Source organism: Aythya ferina (genome assembly GCF_964211825.1).
Source record: "Aythya ferina genome assembly, chromosome: 24".
Lineage (NCBI taxonomy): Eukaryota > Metazoa > Chordata > Aves > Anseriformes > Anatidae > Aythya > Aythya ferina.
Genome location: NC_140322.1, coordinates 7015128 through 7032690, shown reverse-complemented (window position 1 = coordinate 7032690; position 17563 = coordinate 7015128). Strand labels below are relative to the sequence as shown.

Genomic DNA, 17563 nt, shown 5'->3' with positions numbered 1-17563 from the left:
AAAGTTTTAGATTTCCTCGTGAAAAGAGGAGTTAACTGACTTTTTTACTTTTCTCATGTGTATATAAATTATTGTACTTTGTTTTGTAACTAAAAGGTTAATGGCACTTCTGTGTTCTTGTTCCATGTGGGCTATGCAAATGTAAGCTCTAAGGAGAAGAAATCATCAACTTGTTTCTGGGCTCAGTGGGAGTTGTTTTTCTCAAAGATGAAGTTGTTATTTCCAAATTTTCCTTTTGTGCAAACAGTTCATTTCCCCATTAAAAATTTCCCTGTTATGTTTCAAAATCGAATTTAACAGAATTATGTAAGAACTGGGCAGCCAAGCTGCGTGCGTGTCATTGTTCAAGCTAACTGAACTGCAGACATGCTTTGTGTCAATCACACTTCAGGGGGTTAAAAAAATAACATGAAAATTCCTATTAATGAAATCCATTTTCAGCCTAATCAATGCCTATTTATGTTGCCACATTTAGTTTCAGTATTTTTCTCAATTTTTATATCCTACACTTTTTCCTTCCCTTTTTAGTTTATGAAATTTTAATCAAACCATGAACCTTATGTCCTACGGAGCTGTGTTTATGTGCTTGTCATGGCCACTCGTACCTTCAAAAATAAGGCGTATAATCTGCCTTCCCTGTAACTCTTACAGTGTTTTATTCTGAGTCTTCCCCGGTTAATAAAGATGTGAAGAGAACATGGATAGGGAGCAGTAAACAATCCAGCAGATCTCACGGCAAAGGTTTATTTTCTGGTATTCTTCACAATATTTTGGAAATATCTCTGTGTGTAGGTGTGTGCATGGAGAATGAGGAATAGCTGAGTATAAATCTTTGCTGTGAGATCCACTGAATTGTTAAAGATAGGAAATCAACAGACTGGTGTGTAGCACAACTTTCATTCATTAAGTTTATTCCTTTTTTTTTTTTTTTTTTTTTTTTTTTCATGGCTACTCTCTGCTGTTACAAAAGGAACACGTCAGAGAACTGTGTGATGAAGGTGCAAATAACAGACCAAAGCTTGTGTTACTGTATGGTGCCCTTAAGATGGATTTTAGGGAGAGTTTTTAAGGATTGTGCTGCAGAGCAAGACTATTGCCTGAGGAGTTGACTGTTGATAATATTACTAAGTAGGATTTGGGGCTTTCACATTTTGAAGTTAGAAGTTTGAATTCTTTTTTCCTCTTCTTCCATTTGTATTTTCAAATGCTGAAATAATGGCCATATTCTCATCTGCTTGGTAGTTGTAGGAAGACTGTCAGATGCTGAATGTCTGGCCTTAATATGATACTTGTAAATTAACAAATGTGAAGATTCACAGTAATTTTTGTAGGTCTATGTGTGCAATCAAAGGATTTGAATTTTGTTCTGTAGTGGAAGAGGGCACCTAGATGGGCCTCTTCTTCTGCTCTTTCTTCTCTGTCTTTGCACGTCACTGGAACTGCATTAGTGTAGTGAATGCTGTGACTCGCTTTTCTTCTTACTGTCTTTAAAGCTTTTTGAATTTGTATTCCAACTTACCAGATAGACCATTTGACAGGCCAGGGCATCTGTTTACTCATTCAGATTGTTTGCATCGTTGTAGTGGTACAACATTGTTAAAGCATTATCTTCTTTTTGCCTGAAGGAAGGAAAAGTGAAGCGTAGTACTCAAAATTGTTCAATTCCTGACAGCAGCTTAAGGAGCCATTATTTTACAAACCAACCCAGGAACCAGACTGATGCTGTCATTTCCTGTGATCTTTATTCAGGCTGTTTAAAAACAAAGTGGGAAATTCTTCAGAACTTGAGGTGAACGCCTGTTCTTGCCAGACCTTCCAAAGAGACCCTGTAAAAATGGGAAGAGGTCTGGGCTTGCTTTCTTGGTGCAGACAGAAAGTTAGCTTGGCTGGTTTGGATTTCAAATTGAAAGTATTTCGGCAGCTTGGCTAATGAAATAGTATCACTGTTGGATATGAGGATGCTGGCATGTGGGGGAAGGAGGAGGTTGTCAAGAAGCTTCCCATTGAACAAGAAAGTTCTACCCAAACAACAGCTCATGCCCTGTGTGGGAGCTGGTGGCTAGCCTGTTTTGTCTCAAGATTAAAACTCAGGTGATGAACTTGCAGAATAAAAAGCACTTGGTAGCTGTGCAGTGTATAGTAATGTTAGTATGTCTCTTCTCTCTTTTACTTCCTTTTGTACTTAATAAAACTTAAAAATAAAAAAATGTCGGGGAGGGAGGTATTCACCACATCCCACTGTGCTAGGTTCTGCTCCTCTGACCAAAGTGGGATGATGTCCAGAGTAGCATAAAGTAAAAGTGTATAGCCAGGAGAGATCCTGCTCTGGTTGGGTGAGAGTTTAAATCACTTTGGCTGAACTCTGTGATCCTGTGTGTGCATAGTGTGGCAGAATGGGACAGATTGCCACGAAATGCTCCACTGGAAAATAGAAGAAGCTTAGACTCCGCTTTTGCTTAATTCTTATATCCATTGCTCTCCGTGATAAGCTGCTGGCCCTTGAGTAAATAAGGAATGGAAGTAACTGCACAGATCACATTATTATGCATAAATATACAAAACATTTCATTTCAACTTTCTATTTAATAGCTTTAGTTTCATTAGACCAACTATTTTTTTTTTTTCCCTAAGGGAAATAGTGGCTATTTTAAAGTAATATAAAACCATATTCAAGCAGCTTTATTTCTAATCGCTATAATTACAGCTTGTTGGTTTTATCACAGTATCCTTGATTTTAATTATTTGCAGCTTGAGAGAACTGTTCCTCAGCCGAAATTTTATATTGAAAGCCAAATCAGATGAGCTTGAAAAGAACAGAATGAAAAGGACTAGCAGTCTAGCCTGATGCTAGTAGCAGGTAGCTTTTGCAAATTATATCTATAATTTCTAGTTCTAAAAAAAATAATCAAGCTAGACTTTGCATTTGGGGACTTTTAAAACCAAGTTTTAGTGCAGGAAACTGTACATAGCTTGCCAGGGCTCTTAATAGGGAATTAGTAGCATAGTGATATACAGAACAGAAGACAGACAACTAATCTGTGTAATTCTCTTTTCCATATCTATGCTTTAATGACTTGTTTTGAAATTTATATAGTATGTTTCAATAAATTGAGTGAGCAAGATAAAATGACGTGCAAAACACCTATCCAGGATATTTTACATTGTTGGTGTTCTGGGCAAGTTGGAATTAAACTAGGATCACTATTCAGCAAGTCTCAAATAAATTTAAAAATATTGTTTAAGTCAGATATTACAAAAAAATTTCATCGGATAAATAATGAAAACCATACCCTGTAGGGGAAAAAAAAACATTTTGCCAGTTTTCCAGAGTATAAGTCCTGACTCTTTCATTGTTCTGAATATTTTTCATCTCACTAAGCTACATGATGCTTCGCAGCACACTCGGTTATCTTTTGTAGAGGCTTTTTCATTCATAAGCCTAGTGGCCCGTGGAAGTATTCTGACATCAGAAGCAACTTCTCAGACCTCCCCTCACAAGCAATAAAATAAGAAAGAAAATACAGAAAAAGTGACCAAACCCAGCTGTTCCCAAAGCTGTTAATCACTGATTTCTTGTTTTCAGATGTTAGCAAGCAGTAGTGGAACCACCTGTGGGAAGTTGTGGTTTTGCATGGGAAGGGGGAGCAGAACTGGTGGCAGCCCCTGTTCCTCTGCAGAGTGATCTGTCACCTATGGTCATGGGTGTCACTGCAACGATTTGGACTTTCTGTGGAACTAAAGATACCGAAGATCTGTTTTGGTATCTCTTCCGTTGTAGTTGCTTATGGTTTAAAAGAATTAGAAACTGTGTGGTGAACTTACCTAAAGCACAGATGCCTCGAGTTTTATGTAAGTTAAAAATATGAGATTTGAGATGCTGAAAAAAAAAAAACCATTTGTCTGTCTTCAGATTTTAAAAATCAACTTCGTTCAGGGAGAGCTGTTTGCCGGGTAAGGTAATAGCCCAAGGTAGTTCACACTGAGCAGGTGCAAGGTGCTGGGTTTGTTTTTGGAAACCCAAGCCCTGCGCTGTGCTGTTGGCACTGACCCTGGCTTGGAGGCAGCCTGTAATGCCCAGAGCTGCTTGGGGTGGCCAGAGGGCAGCGTGCTGCCCCAAGTGGGGGGATTAGCCCTGCTGGAGGGTGCTGCCAGCGAAGCCAATGTGGCCAGAACAGCTGCTCCCTGAATCCTCTTTCCCGGGGTGTCTGCGCTGAAACTGCTGGCAGCCGCACTCAGGAGCAGCGAGCAAGGCAGCTCCCTGCACAGCCCTGCGCCTGTGGGTGCCAGCAGCAGCAGGGTGAGCTCCTGGTCTGCCTCGCGGCTGTGGCCAGCCTGAGAGGTCGTGAAGATGTTCTGCAGAAGTTGGCAGGTGGGCAGATGATGCAGATGGAAAGGCTGCTGAGCCATAGGTATATCGCAGTGACTTAGTGTCCCCAGTTTTTCCAAAGTGAAACATAAGTGAAACAGTAAATGAAACCATGATGTTACAGTGGCTATTAATGAAAAAGGGCATTTTCCTCTACTGCTTGCATGCTCTAGCACCTTTTCCTCCCTTGTGGATCTTCTAAGCATGGGACTGTGTAAAATTGGAGCTGGTCCCACTTGAAGTATCAAGCAGAAGTGCTGTGTTTGGGTGGCTCTTTCCTGTTTGTTTGTTTTTTTCCCTAGAACAAGATCAGATGCAGACTGCTGCTCAGCCACACAAATGCTTTGCCAGACAAAGGAAGGGATATCAGGCGAGCCAGAGTGGGTTGCTGGAGGTAAGGGAGAAGCAGGAACCCTTCCTTCAGCAGCAGTTCCAGTTTTGTCAGCTTAAATTGTTTGTGGTGTAGGAAGCATTTGCTAGAGAAAGACTCTATCACTTCCAGCTAGTGCAGGTTTAGTGGCTAATCACATCCTTGTTACCCAGGAATGCATGCTGTTTCTTCTAGTTGTTCAGCCTGCTTCTCTGTAAAAACAGCTATGAACACTAGATCTTTGCAAGAGGCCTTCTGCCCAACCTGCAGTTTCTGAAGGGATGGATTATTCTCTAGAAGGCAACGTGAAGCCACTAGAGGTCAAGTTTTCCCTTCTCATCTAAACAAGAAGTTACTGCTCATCTACCTTGCTTTGTTCTTTTGCTTCCAGGTGCTACAAGGCACCCATGTCTTTTGGAAAGAGTTTTGTTGAATAGTGTATCTAACACATTCCCTGCCTATGGCAGGGGGGTTGGAGTCAGAAGATCTTTAAGGTCCCTTTAAAGTCCCTTTAAGGTCCCTTCCAAGATCTTTAAGGGCCTTTCCATGATGCAGTTCTATGTTCCAATGTGAATTCTTGGAATCTTTTTGTCTTATTACTTAGTGACCTCTCAAAACCAAAATGAAAGCACTGCTCACAGCTTTAAAACGAAATGTGAAATGGGAGGCTACTGCTGTATGGTTCAAAGCTTGATTTGAAATCTTTTTTCATACTGAAGAGTTTAGTTTGGGAATTTTTTAAGTAATTACACAATGAAACGGTGTCAAATAACAAAACCAAAGGACAAGGGACAGGACCGGGCTTGTTGATATCAAAATCAAACATCGTTTCAGTTGGCAATTGTATTCCACTCTGCTATTCCTAATCTTTGAATGCCACTGTTTTTCTTCTGTCTTGATTTTCCTGTATTATTCCTATTATAATAAAAAGGAAATAAGATTTTATATTTAAAATAATAACAAAACTGGTAGGGGAAAATGGTAATGGTGACAATGGTAATTTGCACACTTTCTTGTATGTATGTAGACTCATTGGAGAAGAAACTGAGCTATTGAAACGTCTTACTGTAACTTCAGCTGTTTTACAGTTAAGGCAGTAAAGGTAAGAATAAGTAGCCTTTGATTATGGAGGCAACCTTGGAAAATACTCAAATCCTCAATGAAATTCTACCCTGGCGTTTAAGACCTTTACCTTTCCTCTATTAAGGGAAAATAAATCATACGTGTTTTCATGGATAATATGAAATTATTCCAGCCTCCAAAGCCTCCACATGGTTGGAGTGGAGTGCTTCACAGCAGCCACCCAGGTCTGAGAGTGGACTAGATGTATAAGCTAAGAGTTCAGGTAGGTCTGGCAGGGGTCAGGAGAGGGAAGTAGCAGTTGTTTTGGGGACACTGGAAAATTGTTTCTGTTAACTTGTGCAGTCTGTTTTCAAGGGCAGGACTTTATACTGTGAAGGTGCTTGAAAGCTCTAGACAGGATGTGAAAATGGAAAGGAATGAGAAAGCAGAGCTGAGTAAATAGCCTTTTGCATTTCCACCAAGATTTAAAGCGAAGTTTCATGGCTGGGAGGCAGGAGTAGATTGTTAACTCTGCAGAGTAGGTACATGTATTGTTGCTGTGTTTTGTTTCTTCCAAACCACTAAGTGTATTTCAGTATTTTTTCTAATTGCCGTAATCCATTTAGGATTTTGCTCTGTGTGCAATAACAGACATGTTTCCATATGTAAGGGAAAACTCTGCCGAGGTGGGAGCAGAAACGTCTCCTTGCTTTTGGTATGACTGAGATAGAGCTTGTCTGAAGAGGTTAGAGTTTGTGTTTAATAAATTGGCTCTGAGAAGAGGGGGTCAAAGAAGAGCAATGGAATAAATAGGAAAACATCGTTTATGGGTAGTAGTCAGGTAGAGGAGAAAGCTGTAGAGGACACATCTTTATCTTTTGTTCAGCAAGTTGCAAAAGTTAATAAGGTTGTGACAATAACTCACAACATTTCCTTTTCACGGTTTTAAAACCTGAGGTACAACAGCTGTTCGGTATAGTATATAAGAACTCTATGCTAAATACTACTGGGTTACTATCTAAAATAAATGTTATATTTTGGAAGCAAATATTAATCAAACTCCTCTTCTTGAAGGATGCAATTGAAATAATAAACTTCCATTGTGAATTTGGCAATAGACAGTACTGCATGTAAATACATTTAGGTGTACGGTCTTGTCCTGATTTTTTTTTGTGTGTTTGTTATATAAATGTTCTAAATTAAAACAGGTTAGATTGAATCACTCTGTTTACTGACCTAGTAGACCAGACTTGATCATTTAAAGTGTCTTTAAAATCATGGTGTATGTCTGATTGATACATTAGCTTCTGTAGTCACTATGGTACAAGTGAGTGTTGTAGAAATGTGCCACGTGATTAAGAATGTCTGTTTGGATCTTGAAGCTTAAAGCTAAATCCCTTGTTTATGAAATCTTTCCATATATGAATTTTGTCTCTTACATGGGAGATGGCAACATGAGTTTAGAAAGCTTGTGGGTGGAATATATAACAATTAATGTTCTCTGATAGCCTAAATGATAAGACCCCCAAAAGTACATAAAGCTATGAACACCTTTTTTGACAGACTTTGAAGACTGCTGAGGAACACACGATTTGAATCATTTAAGCATTAAAATAATAATACCCATGGAAGAGCCACAAGATTTACCCGAACAACCAGTAAGTACATTTAAAAATACTAAAAACGAACCTGTAAAACTAATAAGCGATCTCATAAATTCAGTATAGTTATTTCAATTAATAATAGACAATAAACCTTATATTTACTGTATTTATCTAGAGGTGAAAAATCATTTTACTGTTAATAAAACTTGTTATACATGTAATTTACTACACACACAACAGTAAAAAAAGGAATAGTTTTGCATGCCTGAATTCTGTAATCTTTCTATGTAAGAATATGTCTACAATTGCTTTGCTCAGAAAATCAGACCATTTAAAGTTTTTTTTTTTTCTAGTTTAAAAACTTTGAACTCCAGATATTTGTTGGATTTAAAACTGAATTAAATGTGTATAGAGAAAAAGGAATATCTGTTAATTACATCCTTATACAATCAAAATTGTCTTCATAGAACTTTATTCCTTAGGGCATAAGAGACTGAATGCAGCTTGGTTTTGGTACACGAGAGCATTATCTATAAACAGATTCTTATGTAATTGTCTGCTGAAAATTTTCTTAATAATTTCATTTATATACCTTATGCCAGTCAGTCATTCTGAGACAGAATTTGAGACTATATTGATCACAACTGTTGAATGAGATGATATTTTGAATATAGTGGCATATTCTTACAGGAGGAAGGAAAGAGTATTGTGTTTTTTTTAGTGAAATCATTCTTTAAACAAGTTAATTTTACTAATAAAAAAGCCAACTTAATATCCTTTCTGCCTAGTAGCCCAGAATTTATATTGTACAAACTTGTTTTCTTTCTCACATGATTTTGCTTTTCTTAATTATGGCAAGAGGATTAGTATGTTTATTCTAAGAATAATGTTTATTGCAAACTGTTGATAACTGAATCCAGAAAGGAGCCTATATAGAAGTCACCAGACTTTGAGTTTAATGTATTTTACTTCCCCCTTCCTACCCCTCAAAAGAAGCAAAGAAAAAGAAAAGCCAAAATCAGATCATTTACTTATGTTGGTATGGACCGGTGGTTAAAAAAAAATAAAAAAAATAAAAAAAATTGGTCCAAATGTACACAGTATGTAGTTGGTAATCAAATGTTAGACTTACCCCACATACTGCTGCCGTGGATGTTAAACAGGTAAGATCTTCGTGTCTGTTTTTCAAATATTTCTTCCTTTTTCAGGGCTGAACTAAAATGGAATATTTTGTGTGTGCAACTCAGTGCTAGAAAAACAGACGTGCAAAGCAAGAGAGCAAAGGGAAATTTGGGGAAAAATGGTCAAAAGTGACCAACCCACCTTTCTGATGACAAAAAATAATAGTGCTATTAAGTAATAAGTGCTAAATCTGCTAAAAGAAGTAATATTTCTATTGTAATCTCTAGTGAATGCATTATGAATGCATGCAGTTGATATTATAATACTTTAATTTAATCCCAAATGTCAGAAAATTATAAAAATCTTTTAAAAAGGGATTGTGAACTTGTGTTACTGCAGACATCCACTGAGTTGCTCAAGGTTTGGGATGACTTCTCATATTGGACAGCAATTGCAAACCAGAGCCAGTGACATGGACAGCACACAGTTGAAAAGGGATCCAGGAAGACTCAGTGTTGCTAAAAGAATAGAGGAAAAAGGGTGGCTATGTGTTTAGGCTAAAGATTTTTCTTAATTGAAATTGCCAGAGGGATGGCAGTTAAAATTCTGCAGCCTTAACAAGTGTACACATTCCTGACTCTGCTCACAATGGCATTGCCATGGACTTAAATTGCTTTGGCGGTGTTTGCTTCAAGAAGTCATCTTGTTTGTTGGTCAGTTGTAAGTGGGGAGGGGTTCGTGTTTCCATTCTGGCTTAAAAATTAGTCTGAGTATCAGTCTGGGAATTGGATTCTATTGTACAGCAACTGTTATTTTGACAGCATGAGGAAAATTTTGTTTCCACTTCAGTTCTGACTCTAAAAGTACAACTGTGCTTTACAGCTGTTAGATCTGTGGCAGAACCAGAGTCTTCCAGCACCAAGAGTAATTTGGGCAGAAGTATTTTTATTTTTTTTTTTGTTCAACATAACCTCCAAACTGACAATGGAATAGGAAGATTGAGGTGGGAGCAAAGATGCACCTTACTAGACATGTCATTCATTCTAGTGCACCAAAACAGCTCAGTGAAACTGAAGTTGCTGAAGATGAAATTTGGATCACTGAGGTGGACCACATCTTTTTGATTTCCTTTTCCCTCCTTTCTTTTCCCTTTCTTGTTTTTAAAAGCAGTGAACTGCCTTCTCCTGCATGAAAAATTTTCAAAATGCGATTCTTCACTTGAGAGGGGACACACAAAAAAAAAAAGAGAAGTTTGTCAGAAAATGTCAGGGAAGTATGTGTGTTGAGGTTCTGGCAGAACTTTCAGCAGGCTTTTTTAAGGTTTATACAGGAGAGGATAAATAGGGGCCCCATATAAGGCTCGAGGTTAGAGTTTGGTCTTGCAGGGCTCAGTTGGGAGGATAGTGCATCGTGACAGAGCTCTCCTGTTGTGCCCTGACATCATCCATAAGTTGTTGTTTCTAGGTGCTGTTCCTGCATTAAATGTTTTACAACATGTGTCAGGAGAATGAGAAAATGTTTTCCAAGTCCGTGAAAGACTATGTTTAAAACCGTTCCCTCACACTTAAATTTGTAATGTAAATTGCAAGGATTAGTGATGGGCAGGAAATAGTTTTTGCATCCCACCAAAGTTTCAAGATTTTGTAAATACTATCACTTAGCGGTTAGACATTTGGGAGATTTGCTCGTAAAAGCCTGCAGATGATGAGGCCAGTCCAAGGCTAGCTAGTTAAGACAGGGATGTGAAAATCAAATTGCTGTCTTGCTGACTTATTCTGCATGCTGGCACTAGCTATCCCATTCTAGAGGCATTTAAAAAGGGAGTGTGAAACTCTCTACAGATACTTATTGATATTTTAATGAAATCAGCTATTGACTTAAAGGAAAACTCATTCAAATATTGTTTTGAGTGCAACAAAGAAAGCAGGCTTTTGGCAGAGGGTAGAAGATCTCCCTTCAGAGGAAGATAAGGCACACTAAGTAGCCTTGTGGCACAATGGAAGATGGAAGTTAAGTCCTGGGACAGAAACAGGCAGAGCAGTACTTTGAGTTGGGGTCCTGACTGTGAAGAGGTGTTACAGGAACAGTTGTTCCATTCTGGACTTGATAATTTCAGTAAAATTAGGGAGAAAAAAAGGGAGAAACACTGGAGTAACTTAGTGAGGCCTTTCTGCTAGCAACTTCTGTATGTGGCAGCAGTCTTTCTTTGACCATTGTACTCAACTTAGTGGTTTGTAATGCTTCTGGCTGTTTTGGTGCATTATTTGCACCACATGCCTTCCCAGACCCTGTTTGCAGAAGAGAGATGCTAAAAATTGCTGCATCCTAAGTGCCCTGCAGGAACTGGGATGAACGGAGTGCAGCTTCGGTACAGAAACAGGATAGTTGGCATCTAAAAGTGTTCCAGGGGTTTGGAAGGCTGCAAAACTTTCTGTTAGAGGGAGGAGATAGGGGAACACCTTGCTCAGAGAGCTACAGGTTAAAAAAAACTAACCCTTTCATCCCACCCAGAATTTCAAAATAGTATTTGTAGCTTGCATGCAAGAAACCAAACTTGTGCTCAAGGCAGTACTTCTGGGTGTATAATACACTCTGTGGGAACTGGATTCAACTATATTGTTTTTATTCAGAAATGAAAATCAGAGCTCCTAAGTTATTACTGATATGAACAGGAAAAATATTTAAGTTCCTATCTTTATACATTACTTAAAGAAAGAGCAAGGAACAGTAGCCTTTGGCAGCTGTACCAAATTATGCAGAATAAGATTTAAAAAAAAAAAAAAATTATGGCTCTTTTATCTAATTTCTATATAATAGTCCTTATCAGACTTAAGTAGCTGTATATATCCTCTCCTGTTATTTATTTAAGGAACATGGCAATTTGCTAATACATTCAGTTGCAGAACTTCTTTTCTAATTTAGAAAAAGATTGTTTTGAGATGAAGAATCCATGGTTACAGTGGTTAGCTCTGGAGTTCAATGCAAGGCTTTCTGTATTTAGATACTAACGCGAACTCTATAGTAACCAGTTGTGATCTGCTAATGGAAGTCTGTGTATGTGGATTCTGTCAAGGACAGCTCTTTTTAGTTGTGTCTCCGAACATTTCTGTCTTTGCAGGTGAAAAAAGCCAAGATGCAGGAATCTAGAGAACAAAGCTTGAGGTACGCAATTTTGAATTTAATTTTAGCATGGAACAATTACTAGTGCTTTTATATGATTATAAACTTCCAATTTAGAAGCTTGCATATTACTGTATTTGTTGCAGAGGGCAAATATAACTCAGTTTTGTATTGGCTATAATTTTGAGATTAAGTTCCCAATTAAAAAAAAATAATGCTGATTGGTGTTAAGCTTTTATAAACCTAACTACAGAGAGTTTTAATTGCATCATCAGGCATTGTGTTGTTCACAGAATCTGATGAGGCTGTTGTGCACTGCACATGCATTTCTTCTGACAGACTCAATAAATCTATGCTGCGTTTCTCAGCAAAACCATGTGGATGACTGTTTTAAGAAATTAAAAGCTCTTAATCTGATAGCATCTTTTGTTTAAAGCTGTTGTATTGCACTATTTTTGCATAGTAGAAGTTTTCTCATGTTCAGGAGTTAATCACAATTATTATATGTAGAGAGAATGGCTATACTTGGTTTTATTCTGTTCCTGTGAGTAACAGCAACAACTGAAGAAAGATTTCTTTGTGGATCCTTTGACATTCCAATGTGAGTGAGGAGAGTGTGTGCGATGCATGTAGGAGTGGGTGTAGTATATGGAAGCCCGGAATTATACTAGTAGCTATATACTTATTAAAAAAAGAATATTGAAGGAAAAAGTTTGACAGGAAACAGTGAGCAAACAGTGTGTGAAATTCATTGTGTGCCTAAAAGTTAGAAACTTGAGCTAATTGCTGCAAGCTCCATTTCCAGCCAGTGTCAGGTGAGATGAGCCTAGCCTAGGAGTGCCTCTTTCTCTACAACAGCGTGATTTTCAGCTATGTCAGTACTTTGAATTTATTTGTTTTAACTCAATTCTGCAAGTGGGGAAGGGAAGGACTGTAAGTGGGAATAGTCTGTCCTGGGAGCACTAGGCATCCAGCTGAATAAGAGAGTTTAACCCTTTGAATATACCATGCTCTGTTTGTAAGGCTGGTCTGTGGGAACCTCTCTGTGGTATAAGGCAGTTGTAGTACAAGTGACAATTTCTCTGTGAGCTGGGGAGAACTGAAAAGTTGTTTCTGATGAAAGCACTTGGGATGAATGTGTCCCACGAGCACAGGTATGCGAGTAGTGGAGTAGTAATGAGAAAAAGAGGAAACATGGGCAAGTATGGTATAACCAGAAATTTTATTTTATCTGCTATTACATTTTCCGTAGGAAGTGATCTAAAGAAGTAGCTCTATAGCTCTCAATCTGTTTACAAACTGCATGCAATTTAGCAGCCACTGACTTGACTATCTGCGCCACAGAATCACAGGATTGTTTTCCCCAATAATAATAGTAGATACGTGCCCCAAGTCTTCACAAAAGTGTTATTTTCTTGCAAAACTCAAAATATGTTATTGAAGTCTGTTCAGCTACTAATGTTAAAAAAAATAAAAATCAAGGATTCTCATTTATAAAGTTTTTTTGGGGAAAAAGCCAGATAATGCATTTTGATCAAGCTTCATTCCTTCTCTCCAGCTGAAGGAAAGAATTCTTACATGTGTGAGAAATCAAACACTCACTACTCAGCTCTTTCCATACCCTCATGCTCTACCAGGAGAGCTGTACTCCCTGCCTGGCACTGCCTCCCAGCCTTAGGGGGTTATCTCAAACCCATCCGTCACAAGGAGCAGGGCAGCAAGGGGCTGTCACAGCCAGGAGGTGGCATTCCTGGGTTGGATGGAGCTCCATGGGCATTACTGGTTAATTGCTTTCTCCTCAGCTTCTTCCTCCCCTGTGCCTACAGGAGCTAAGCCGATGCTGCAGGGAGTGGTGTGTTGTGGCCCTGTTGTCTCAGACACCCACTTGCAAGGGAGGTTGCCTTGTGGCTGGGTTTGGCCCTGAAGGCCAGTGTTTAAGCATCCTTGAGATGGGTGTCAGTTTTATACTTTAGAAATGTTTGCCCAATTACTAGATTATATTGAATTTTTAATGCGATATTTTAGTTACACGTAAGTGTTGGTGTTGTATGTAGAGTATGAAGAACATTTAATTTCTTAATGAAATTACTTTTTTACTTTTTTCATTTTATTGTTAATTTTATTATTTTTAGTTCTGCAACACAGCTTTTCACGAAGTTTTGAGACATCTGTTTTATTCAGATGTTTTCAGATTGCAGTTTTACAGGGTGAGGGAGACAACATAATAGGCTATTGCTCCTGAGAGGAGGAGTTCCTGCTTGTAGCTCACCCCCTGCACCAAGTTTTAGTCTATTGTCCAAGCAAAAACAACTCCATGATTTTTTGTGCTGGTTTAGCAAATTAAACTCTCATGGAAGAGCCTGGTGGGTGCCTGAACTGCAGGGATTAGGTGGCCAGGAGGAAAGTTCATACTTAGCACTGCGGGCAGCAGCACCAAGTTGCTAGGTCTGGTGAGCTGTCAGTGAAGATATAGCCTCGTATCCAGAGACCAGTTGGTGAGTTAACATGCTGAAGGTGATGACAGTTTAATGTCTAATCAGAGTTGCAGATCTGTCTCTTAGGATGTCTGTGTGAAATACCAAAGCGTGCAGAGCTAGTTTCTGTTAAGAATCAGTTTCTCTCAGTTTGGAAGGCTGAAACCCAGGGTTAAGATGCCCAAGGATGTTAATGCAAAGGTTCATAATGCTAATGATTAGCCTTTATTTGTCCTAGCAGTCATGTGAGCAACACAGAAGTCAGCGATCAGAAACCTGAATCTTCAAACCTTGGTTCAAACCTTTCCATGTCAAGTGAGAGTAAGTATCTCAGAGTTTTTCTGTTCTTGGTGTCTTTCCTCATTTCTTTCAGTGGTCTTACTATTTTGCTTCATCAAGTACTAGCTTTCTAGCTTTGTCTCCTCCTTGTAATCTTTTGCCTATCCTCACTATCAGTTGTAAGGTGAAGGTTTCCTGTGGTGCTAACAAAGCACTAATGCCTCTCTTTGTGTGGCCGATAGTGTGCAGATACCATTTGCTATCTACCTCTGTATTACTGTCCCCAAACTTGCTGCTGATTACTGCTATGTCTTACCTGCCTCGTGTATTGTTTTTCTTCAGAGAAGGGTTGTGTTGATCAATAATAATGCCCATTATAAAAGATATTAGTTTTATAAATCATTATCTCTACACAGCTGTTTTTTTTTTTTTTTTTCCTAATAATACACTATACACTTAGTCTTAGACTCTGAACTTTATCTAATGTCTGCAGAAATTCCTTAAAGTAAGTGGAGGGGAAACTGAGGCAGAAAATTTAAAAGATTGCATAGTAAGGGAGAGGTGGAATCTATCCTCCCCTTTAGAAAAAGAGGGCTGGGGCTGTTATGGAAGTAAATTTCTGTGCAGAATACTTCTGACTGCCTGTAGTTACCTGAAACTGTAAATCAGTTCAACTTAGTTGAAAATATGTAATGTATAACTTCCCATTGCTAACTGATTGCATGTTTGCTGTTTTAATCAATGTGCTGTTGCAGTTCTGGGAGTTATCAGAAGTTTTAGCCTGCAAAATCTGCTGTCTATCTGGAAAAGGCATTTAGAAATTCTAGAAGTTGTATGGATCCATAAGCAGCACAGCTGTGTTTGCTAAGAATTTGGGTATGGTGTTTATAGAACTGAACTGATAAACCCATGCACTCTACAGACTTACAGCCAAAAATTATGTTTAGCTTGGAGATGACTGCACCATAGTCCTCTGTGGAGGTGTTGTGCAAGAGAGGGGCTGTATGGTGCTAGAAACTGTGCAAGGGGTCCTGCACATCCTCACTTCCCTAGTTTGATGGACAACTGAGTATTTATCGGGTGTGCTCATCTGAATTCAATATTTTTAATGGCACCCTTTTCCACCCCAGTGTTATCATTGAGAACTGTCTCATAAGAGGTATTCTAGAACCATAGACAATGTTAAAAACCAGAAGCGTTCCATTACATGCAATTGTCAAATTTCTTTTGAGGTCATCCGTTTTCGGACTCTGAGCTTTGTGCACTGTGCTCAGCCCATGGTCTGTGGGATTGAGTTTGTTAAGCTGGCAACAGCTCTTCCAAAGAAAGAGAGGTTGTTGGAGCCATGCTGTGGGTACAGGCAGTACGCAGGAAAGCATGTTCTCTGCTCTTACTTCTTTGGTAGGAGTCATACCGAGTTCATGTGAGAAAATGAGCCTGCGAACCCCTGTGTAAGCAGAAAATGAGCTGTACTATGCCAGGCCTGGGCACTGCCCAGGCTTGGGGAGGGAGAAGAGAGACGCTTAGCAAAACCGCCACCTGCTCAGGTGTCTGCTCCAGGGTACAGAAATGAAACATTAACCTTAGTGCACATGAAGGCCATTTGGTATGTGCAAGCATGGGGGCTGCAGTTGAAGTCGAGGTTTTGTAATGATAATTGCAAAAGCTGATGGCACCAGGTGGTAAAGAGGAAGCACGCTTACAAAGGGAGAAGTGGTACTGACAAGCATTTACCTGCTCTGAATCAGCAAGAACATTTTTGTTGTGTTTTAATGCTCCATTTTTTTTTTTTCAGAATTCACTTTAAAACAGATATCCAAGGAACTAAAAAACTTTTGTTAAATACTGTGTGTTGGTTAAAATGGACTGCATATGGTGATACTTAATTGACATTAATTGTTGGGTTTTGAAATCTCCTGTGTAATTATATAAACTATTTTTTTTCCAGTTATGACATGCACAGATTATATCCCAAGGTCATCAAATGATTATACCTCACAAATGTATTCTACAAAGTAAGTTGAACAATTGTTATAAAATGTTGTAACTCCTTTCTGAAGTAATATTTTGCATCTTTATGCACTTCTGTTATGCTTTACTTGCGCTTTCATATCTGCTAGGCAACAGACTGCTGTGGACACTGAAGCTAGTAGAAGTCACCCTTTGGCTTCAGTGGCCGCTGTCTTACCTTCACAAGGATGAAGGAGCATCTTCAAGTAATTAGCAACACAATAGTCTTGTTGAATACTGCCTGTAGTATTTGAGGAATAGGCAGACATAAATGAATATAAGGGAAGTATGAGATTTTGCTGGTTGTTTACCACATTTGGGGATGTTAATAGTTTTTCCCCATAGCACAGAATAGTAGGTCTAAATCCCCCATGCTTACTTTTGTATAGTCTCTTTCTTCCATTAGTTCTGATACATAGCGCTATACAATATTAGCTTTAGAAATCGATGCTGGGAGGCATGATGATTGAAACTAACTGCTTATGCCTATTGGAAAGGGGAGTTCTTTCTTCCCCTCTCCCCTTGCCTTCCCAGTCCAGAAGAAAGAAGTAGTGTTCTGTTGCTGTGAAGGAGAGAGCTTCCTCTGGTTTCACTGGAAGAAACAAGCAAACCAAGAGCCTGTCAGATTAGGAAACACGAGTGGGTGTTACACTGAGAGTGTGTGTCAGTGTGAATTGTTTCTTCTTTCTGAAGCAATTTAATAAGGTGTTTTCTGGCTTGGAGGTTGAAAGCTGCATAAGGTAAATAATGTGTTTTTTTTTTTGTTGTTGTTTTGTTTTCCTTCTTTTTAATAAGGCCATATGCACATATCCTTTCTGTACCTGTATCGGAAACAATGAGCCCTTACCCTGGTCAGACTCAGTACCAAGCACTACAGCAATCTCAGCCCTACACGATCTACCCCCAGACCACCCAAACCTACGGACTACCTCCTTTCGGTAAGAAGTAAATTTTCAAAGACTTTTAGTGCCTGTAGTTACTGTTTTGTGTCTCATTAAAAAGCAAATGTTAAGTTTAACTAGATGTATTAGAGAGAAGAGCATATAGAAGAGCACATGCCTGGCTTAAATTGTGGATTTAAGTGAAATGTGAGAAAGAGGTTTTGTGGCAATAGCTCTGATTTAGTGGGAGATACCTCTAGACGGGACTTAACATT

General features: G+C 38.8%; 1 protein-coding gene across 11 annotated transcripts in view; it reads left to right on the top strand.

Moving 5' to 3' along the window:
* The window catches only part of EYA3 (EYA transcriptional coactivator and phosphatase 3), a 61676-nt gene that overhangs the window by 14833 nt on the left and 29280 nt on the right, over positions 1–17563 (top strand). For 5 of the 11 annotated variants that reach the window (XM_084496929.1, XM_084496920.1, XM_084496930.1 and 2 more), the window contains 5 exons: positions 7362–7456; positions 11643–11686; positions 14357–14439; positions 16346–16412; positions 17203–17345. In XM_084496929.1, the coding sequence (XP_084353055.1) occupies positions 7424–7456; positions 11643–11686; positions 14357–14439; positions 16346–16412; positions 17203–17345 (370 nt within the window). In that variant the 5' untranslated portion in view covers positions 7362–7423. Of the gene's footprint in view, positions 1–3682; positions 3850–4668; positions 4761–5763; positions 5839–7361; positions 7457–11642; positions 11687–14356; positions 14440–16345; positions 16413–17202; positions 17346–17563 lie in introns of those variants that run through there. The other 6 variants (XM_084496926.1, XM_084496923.1, XM_084496928.1 and 3 more) reach the window with 4 other exon arrangements.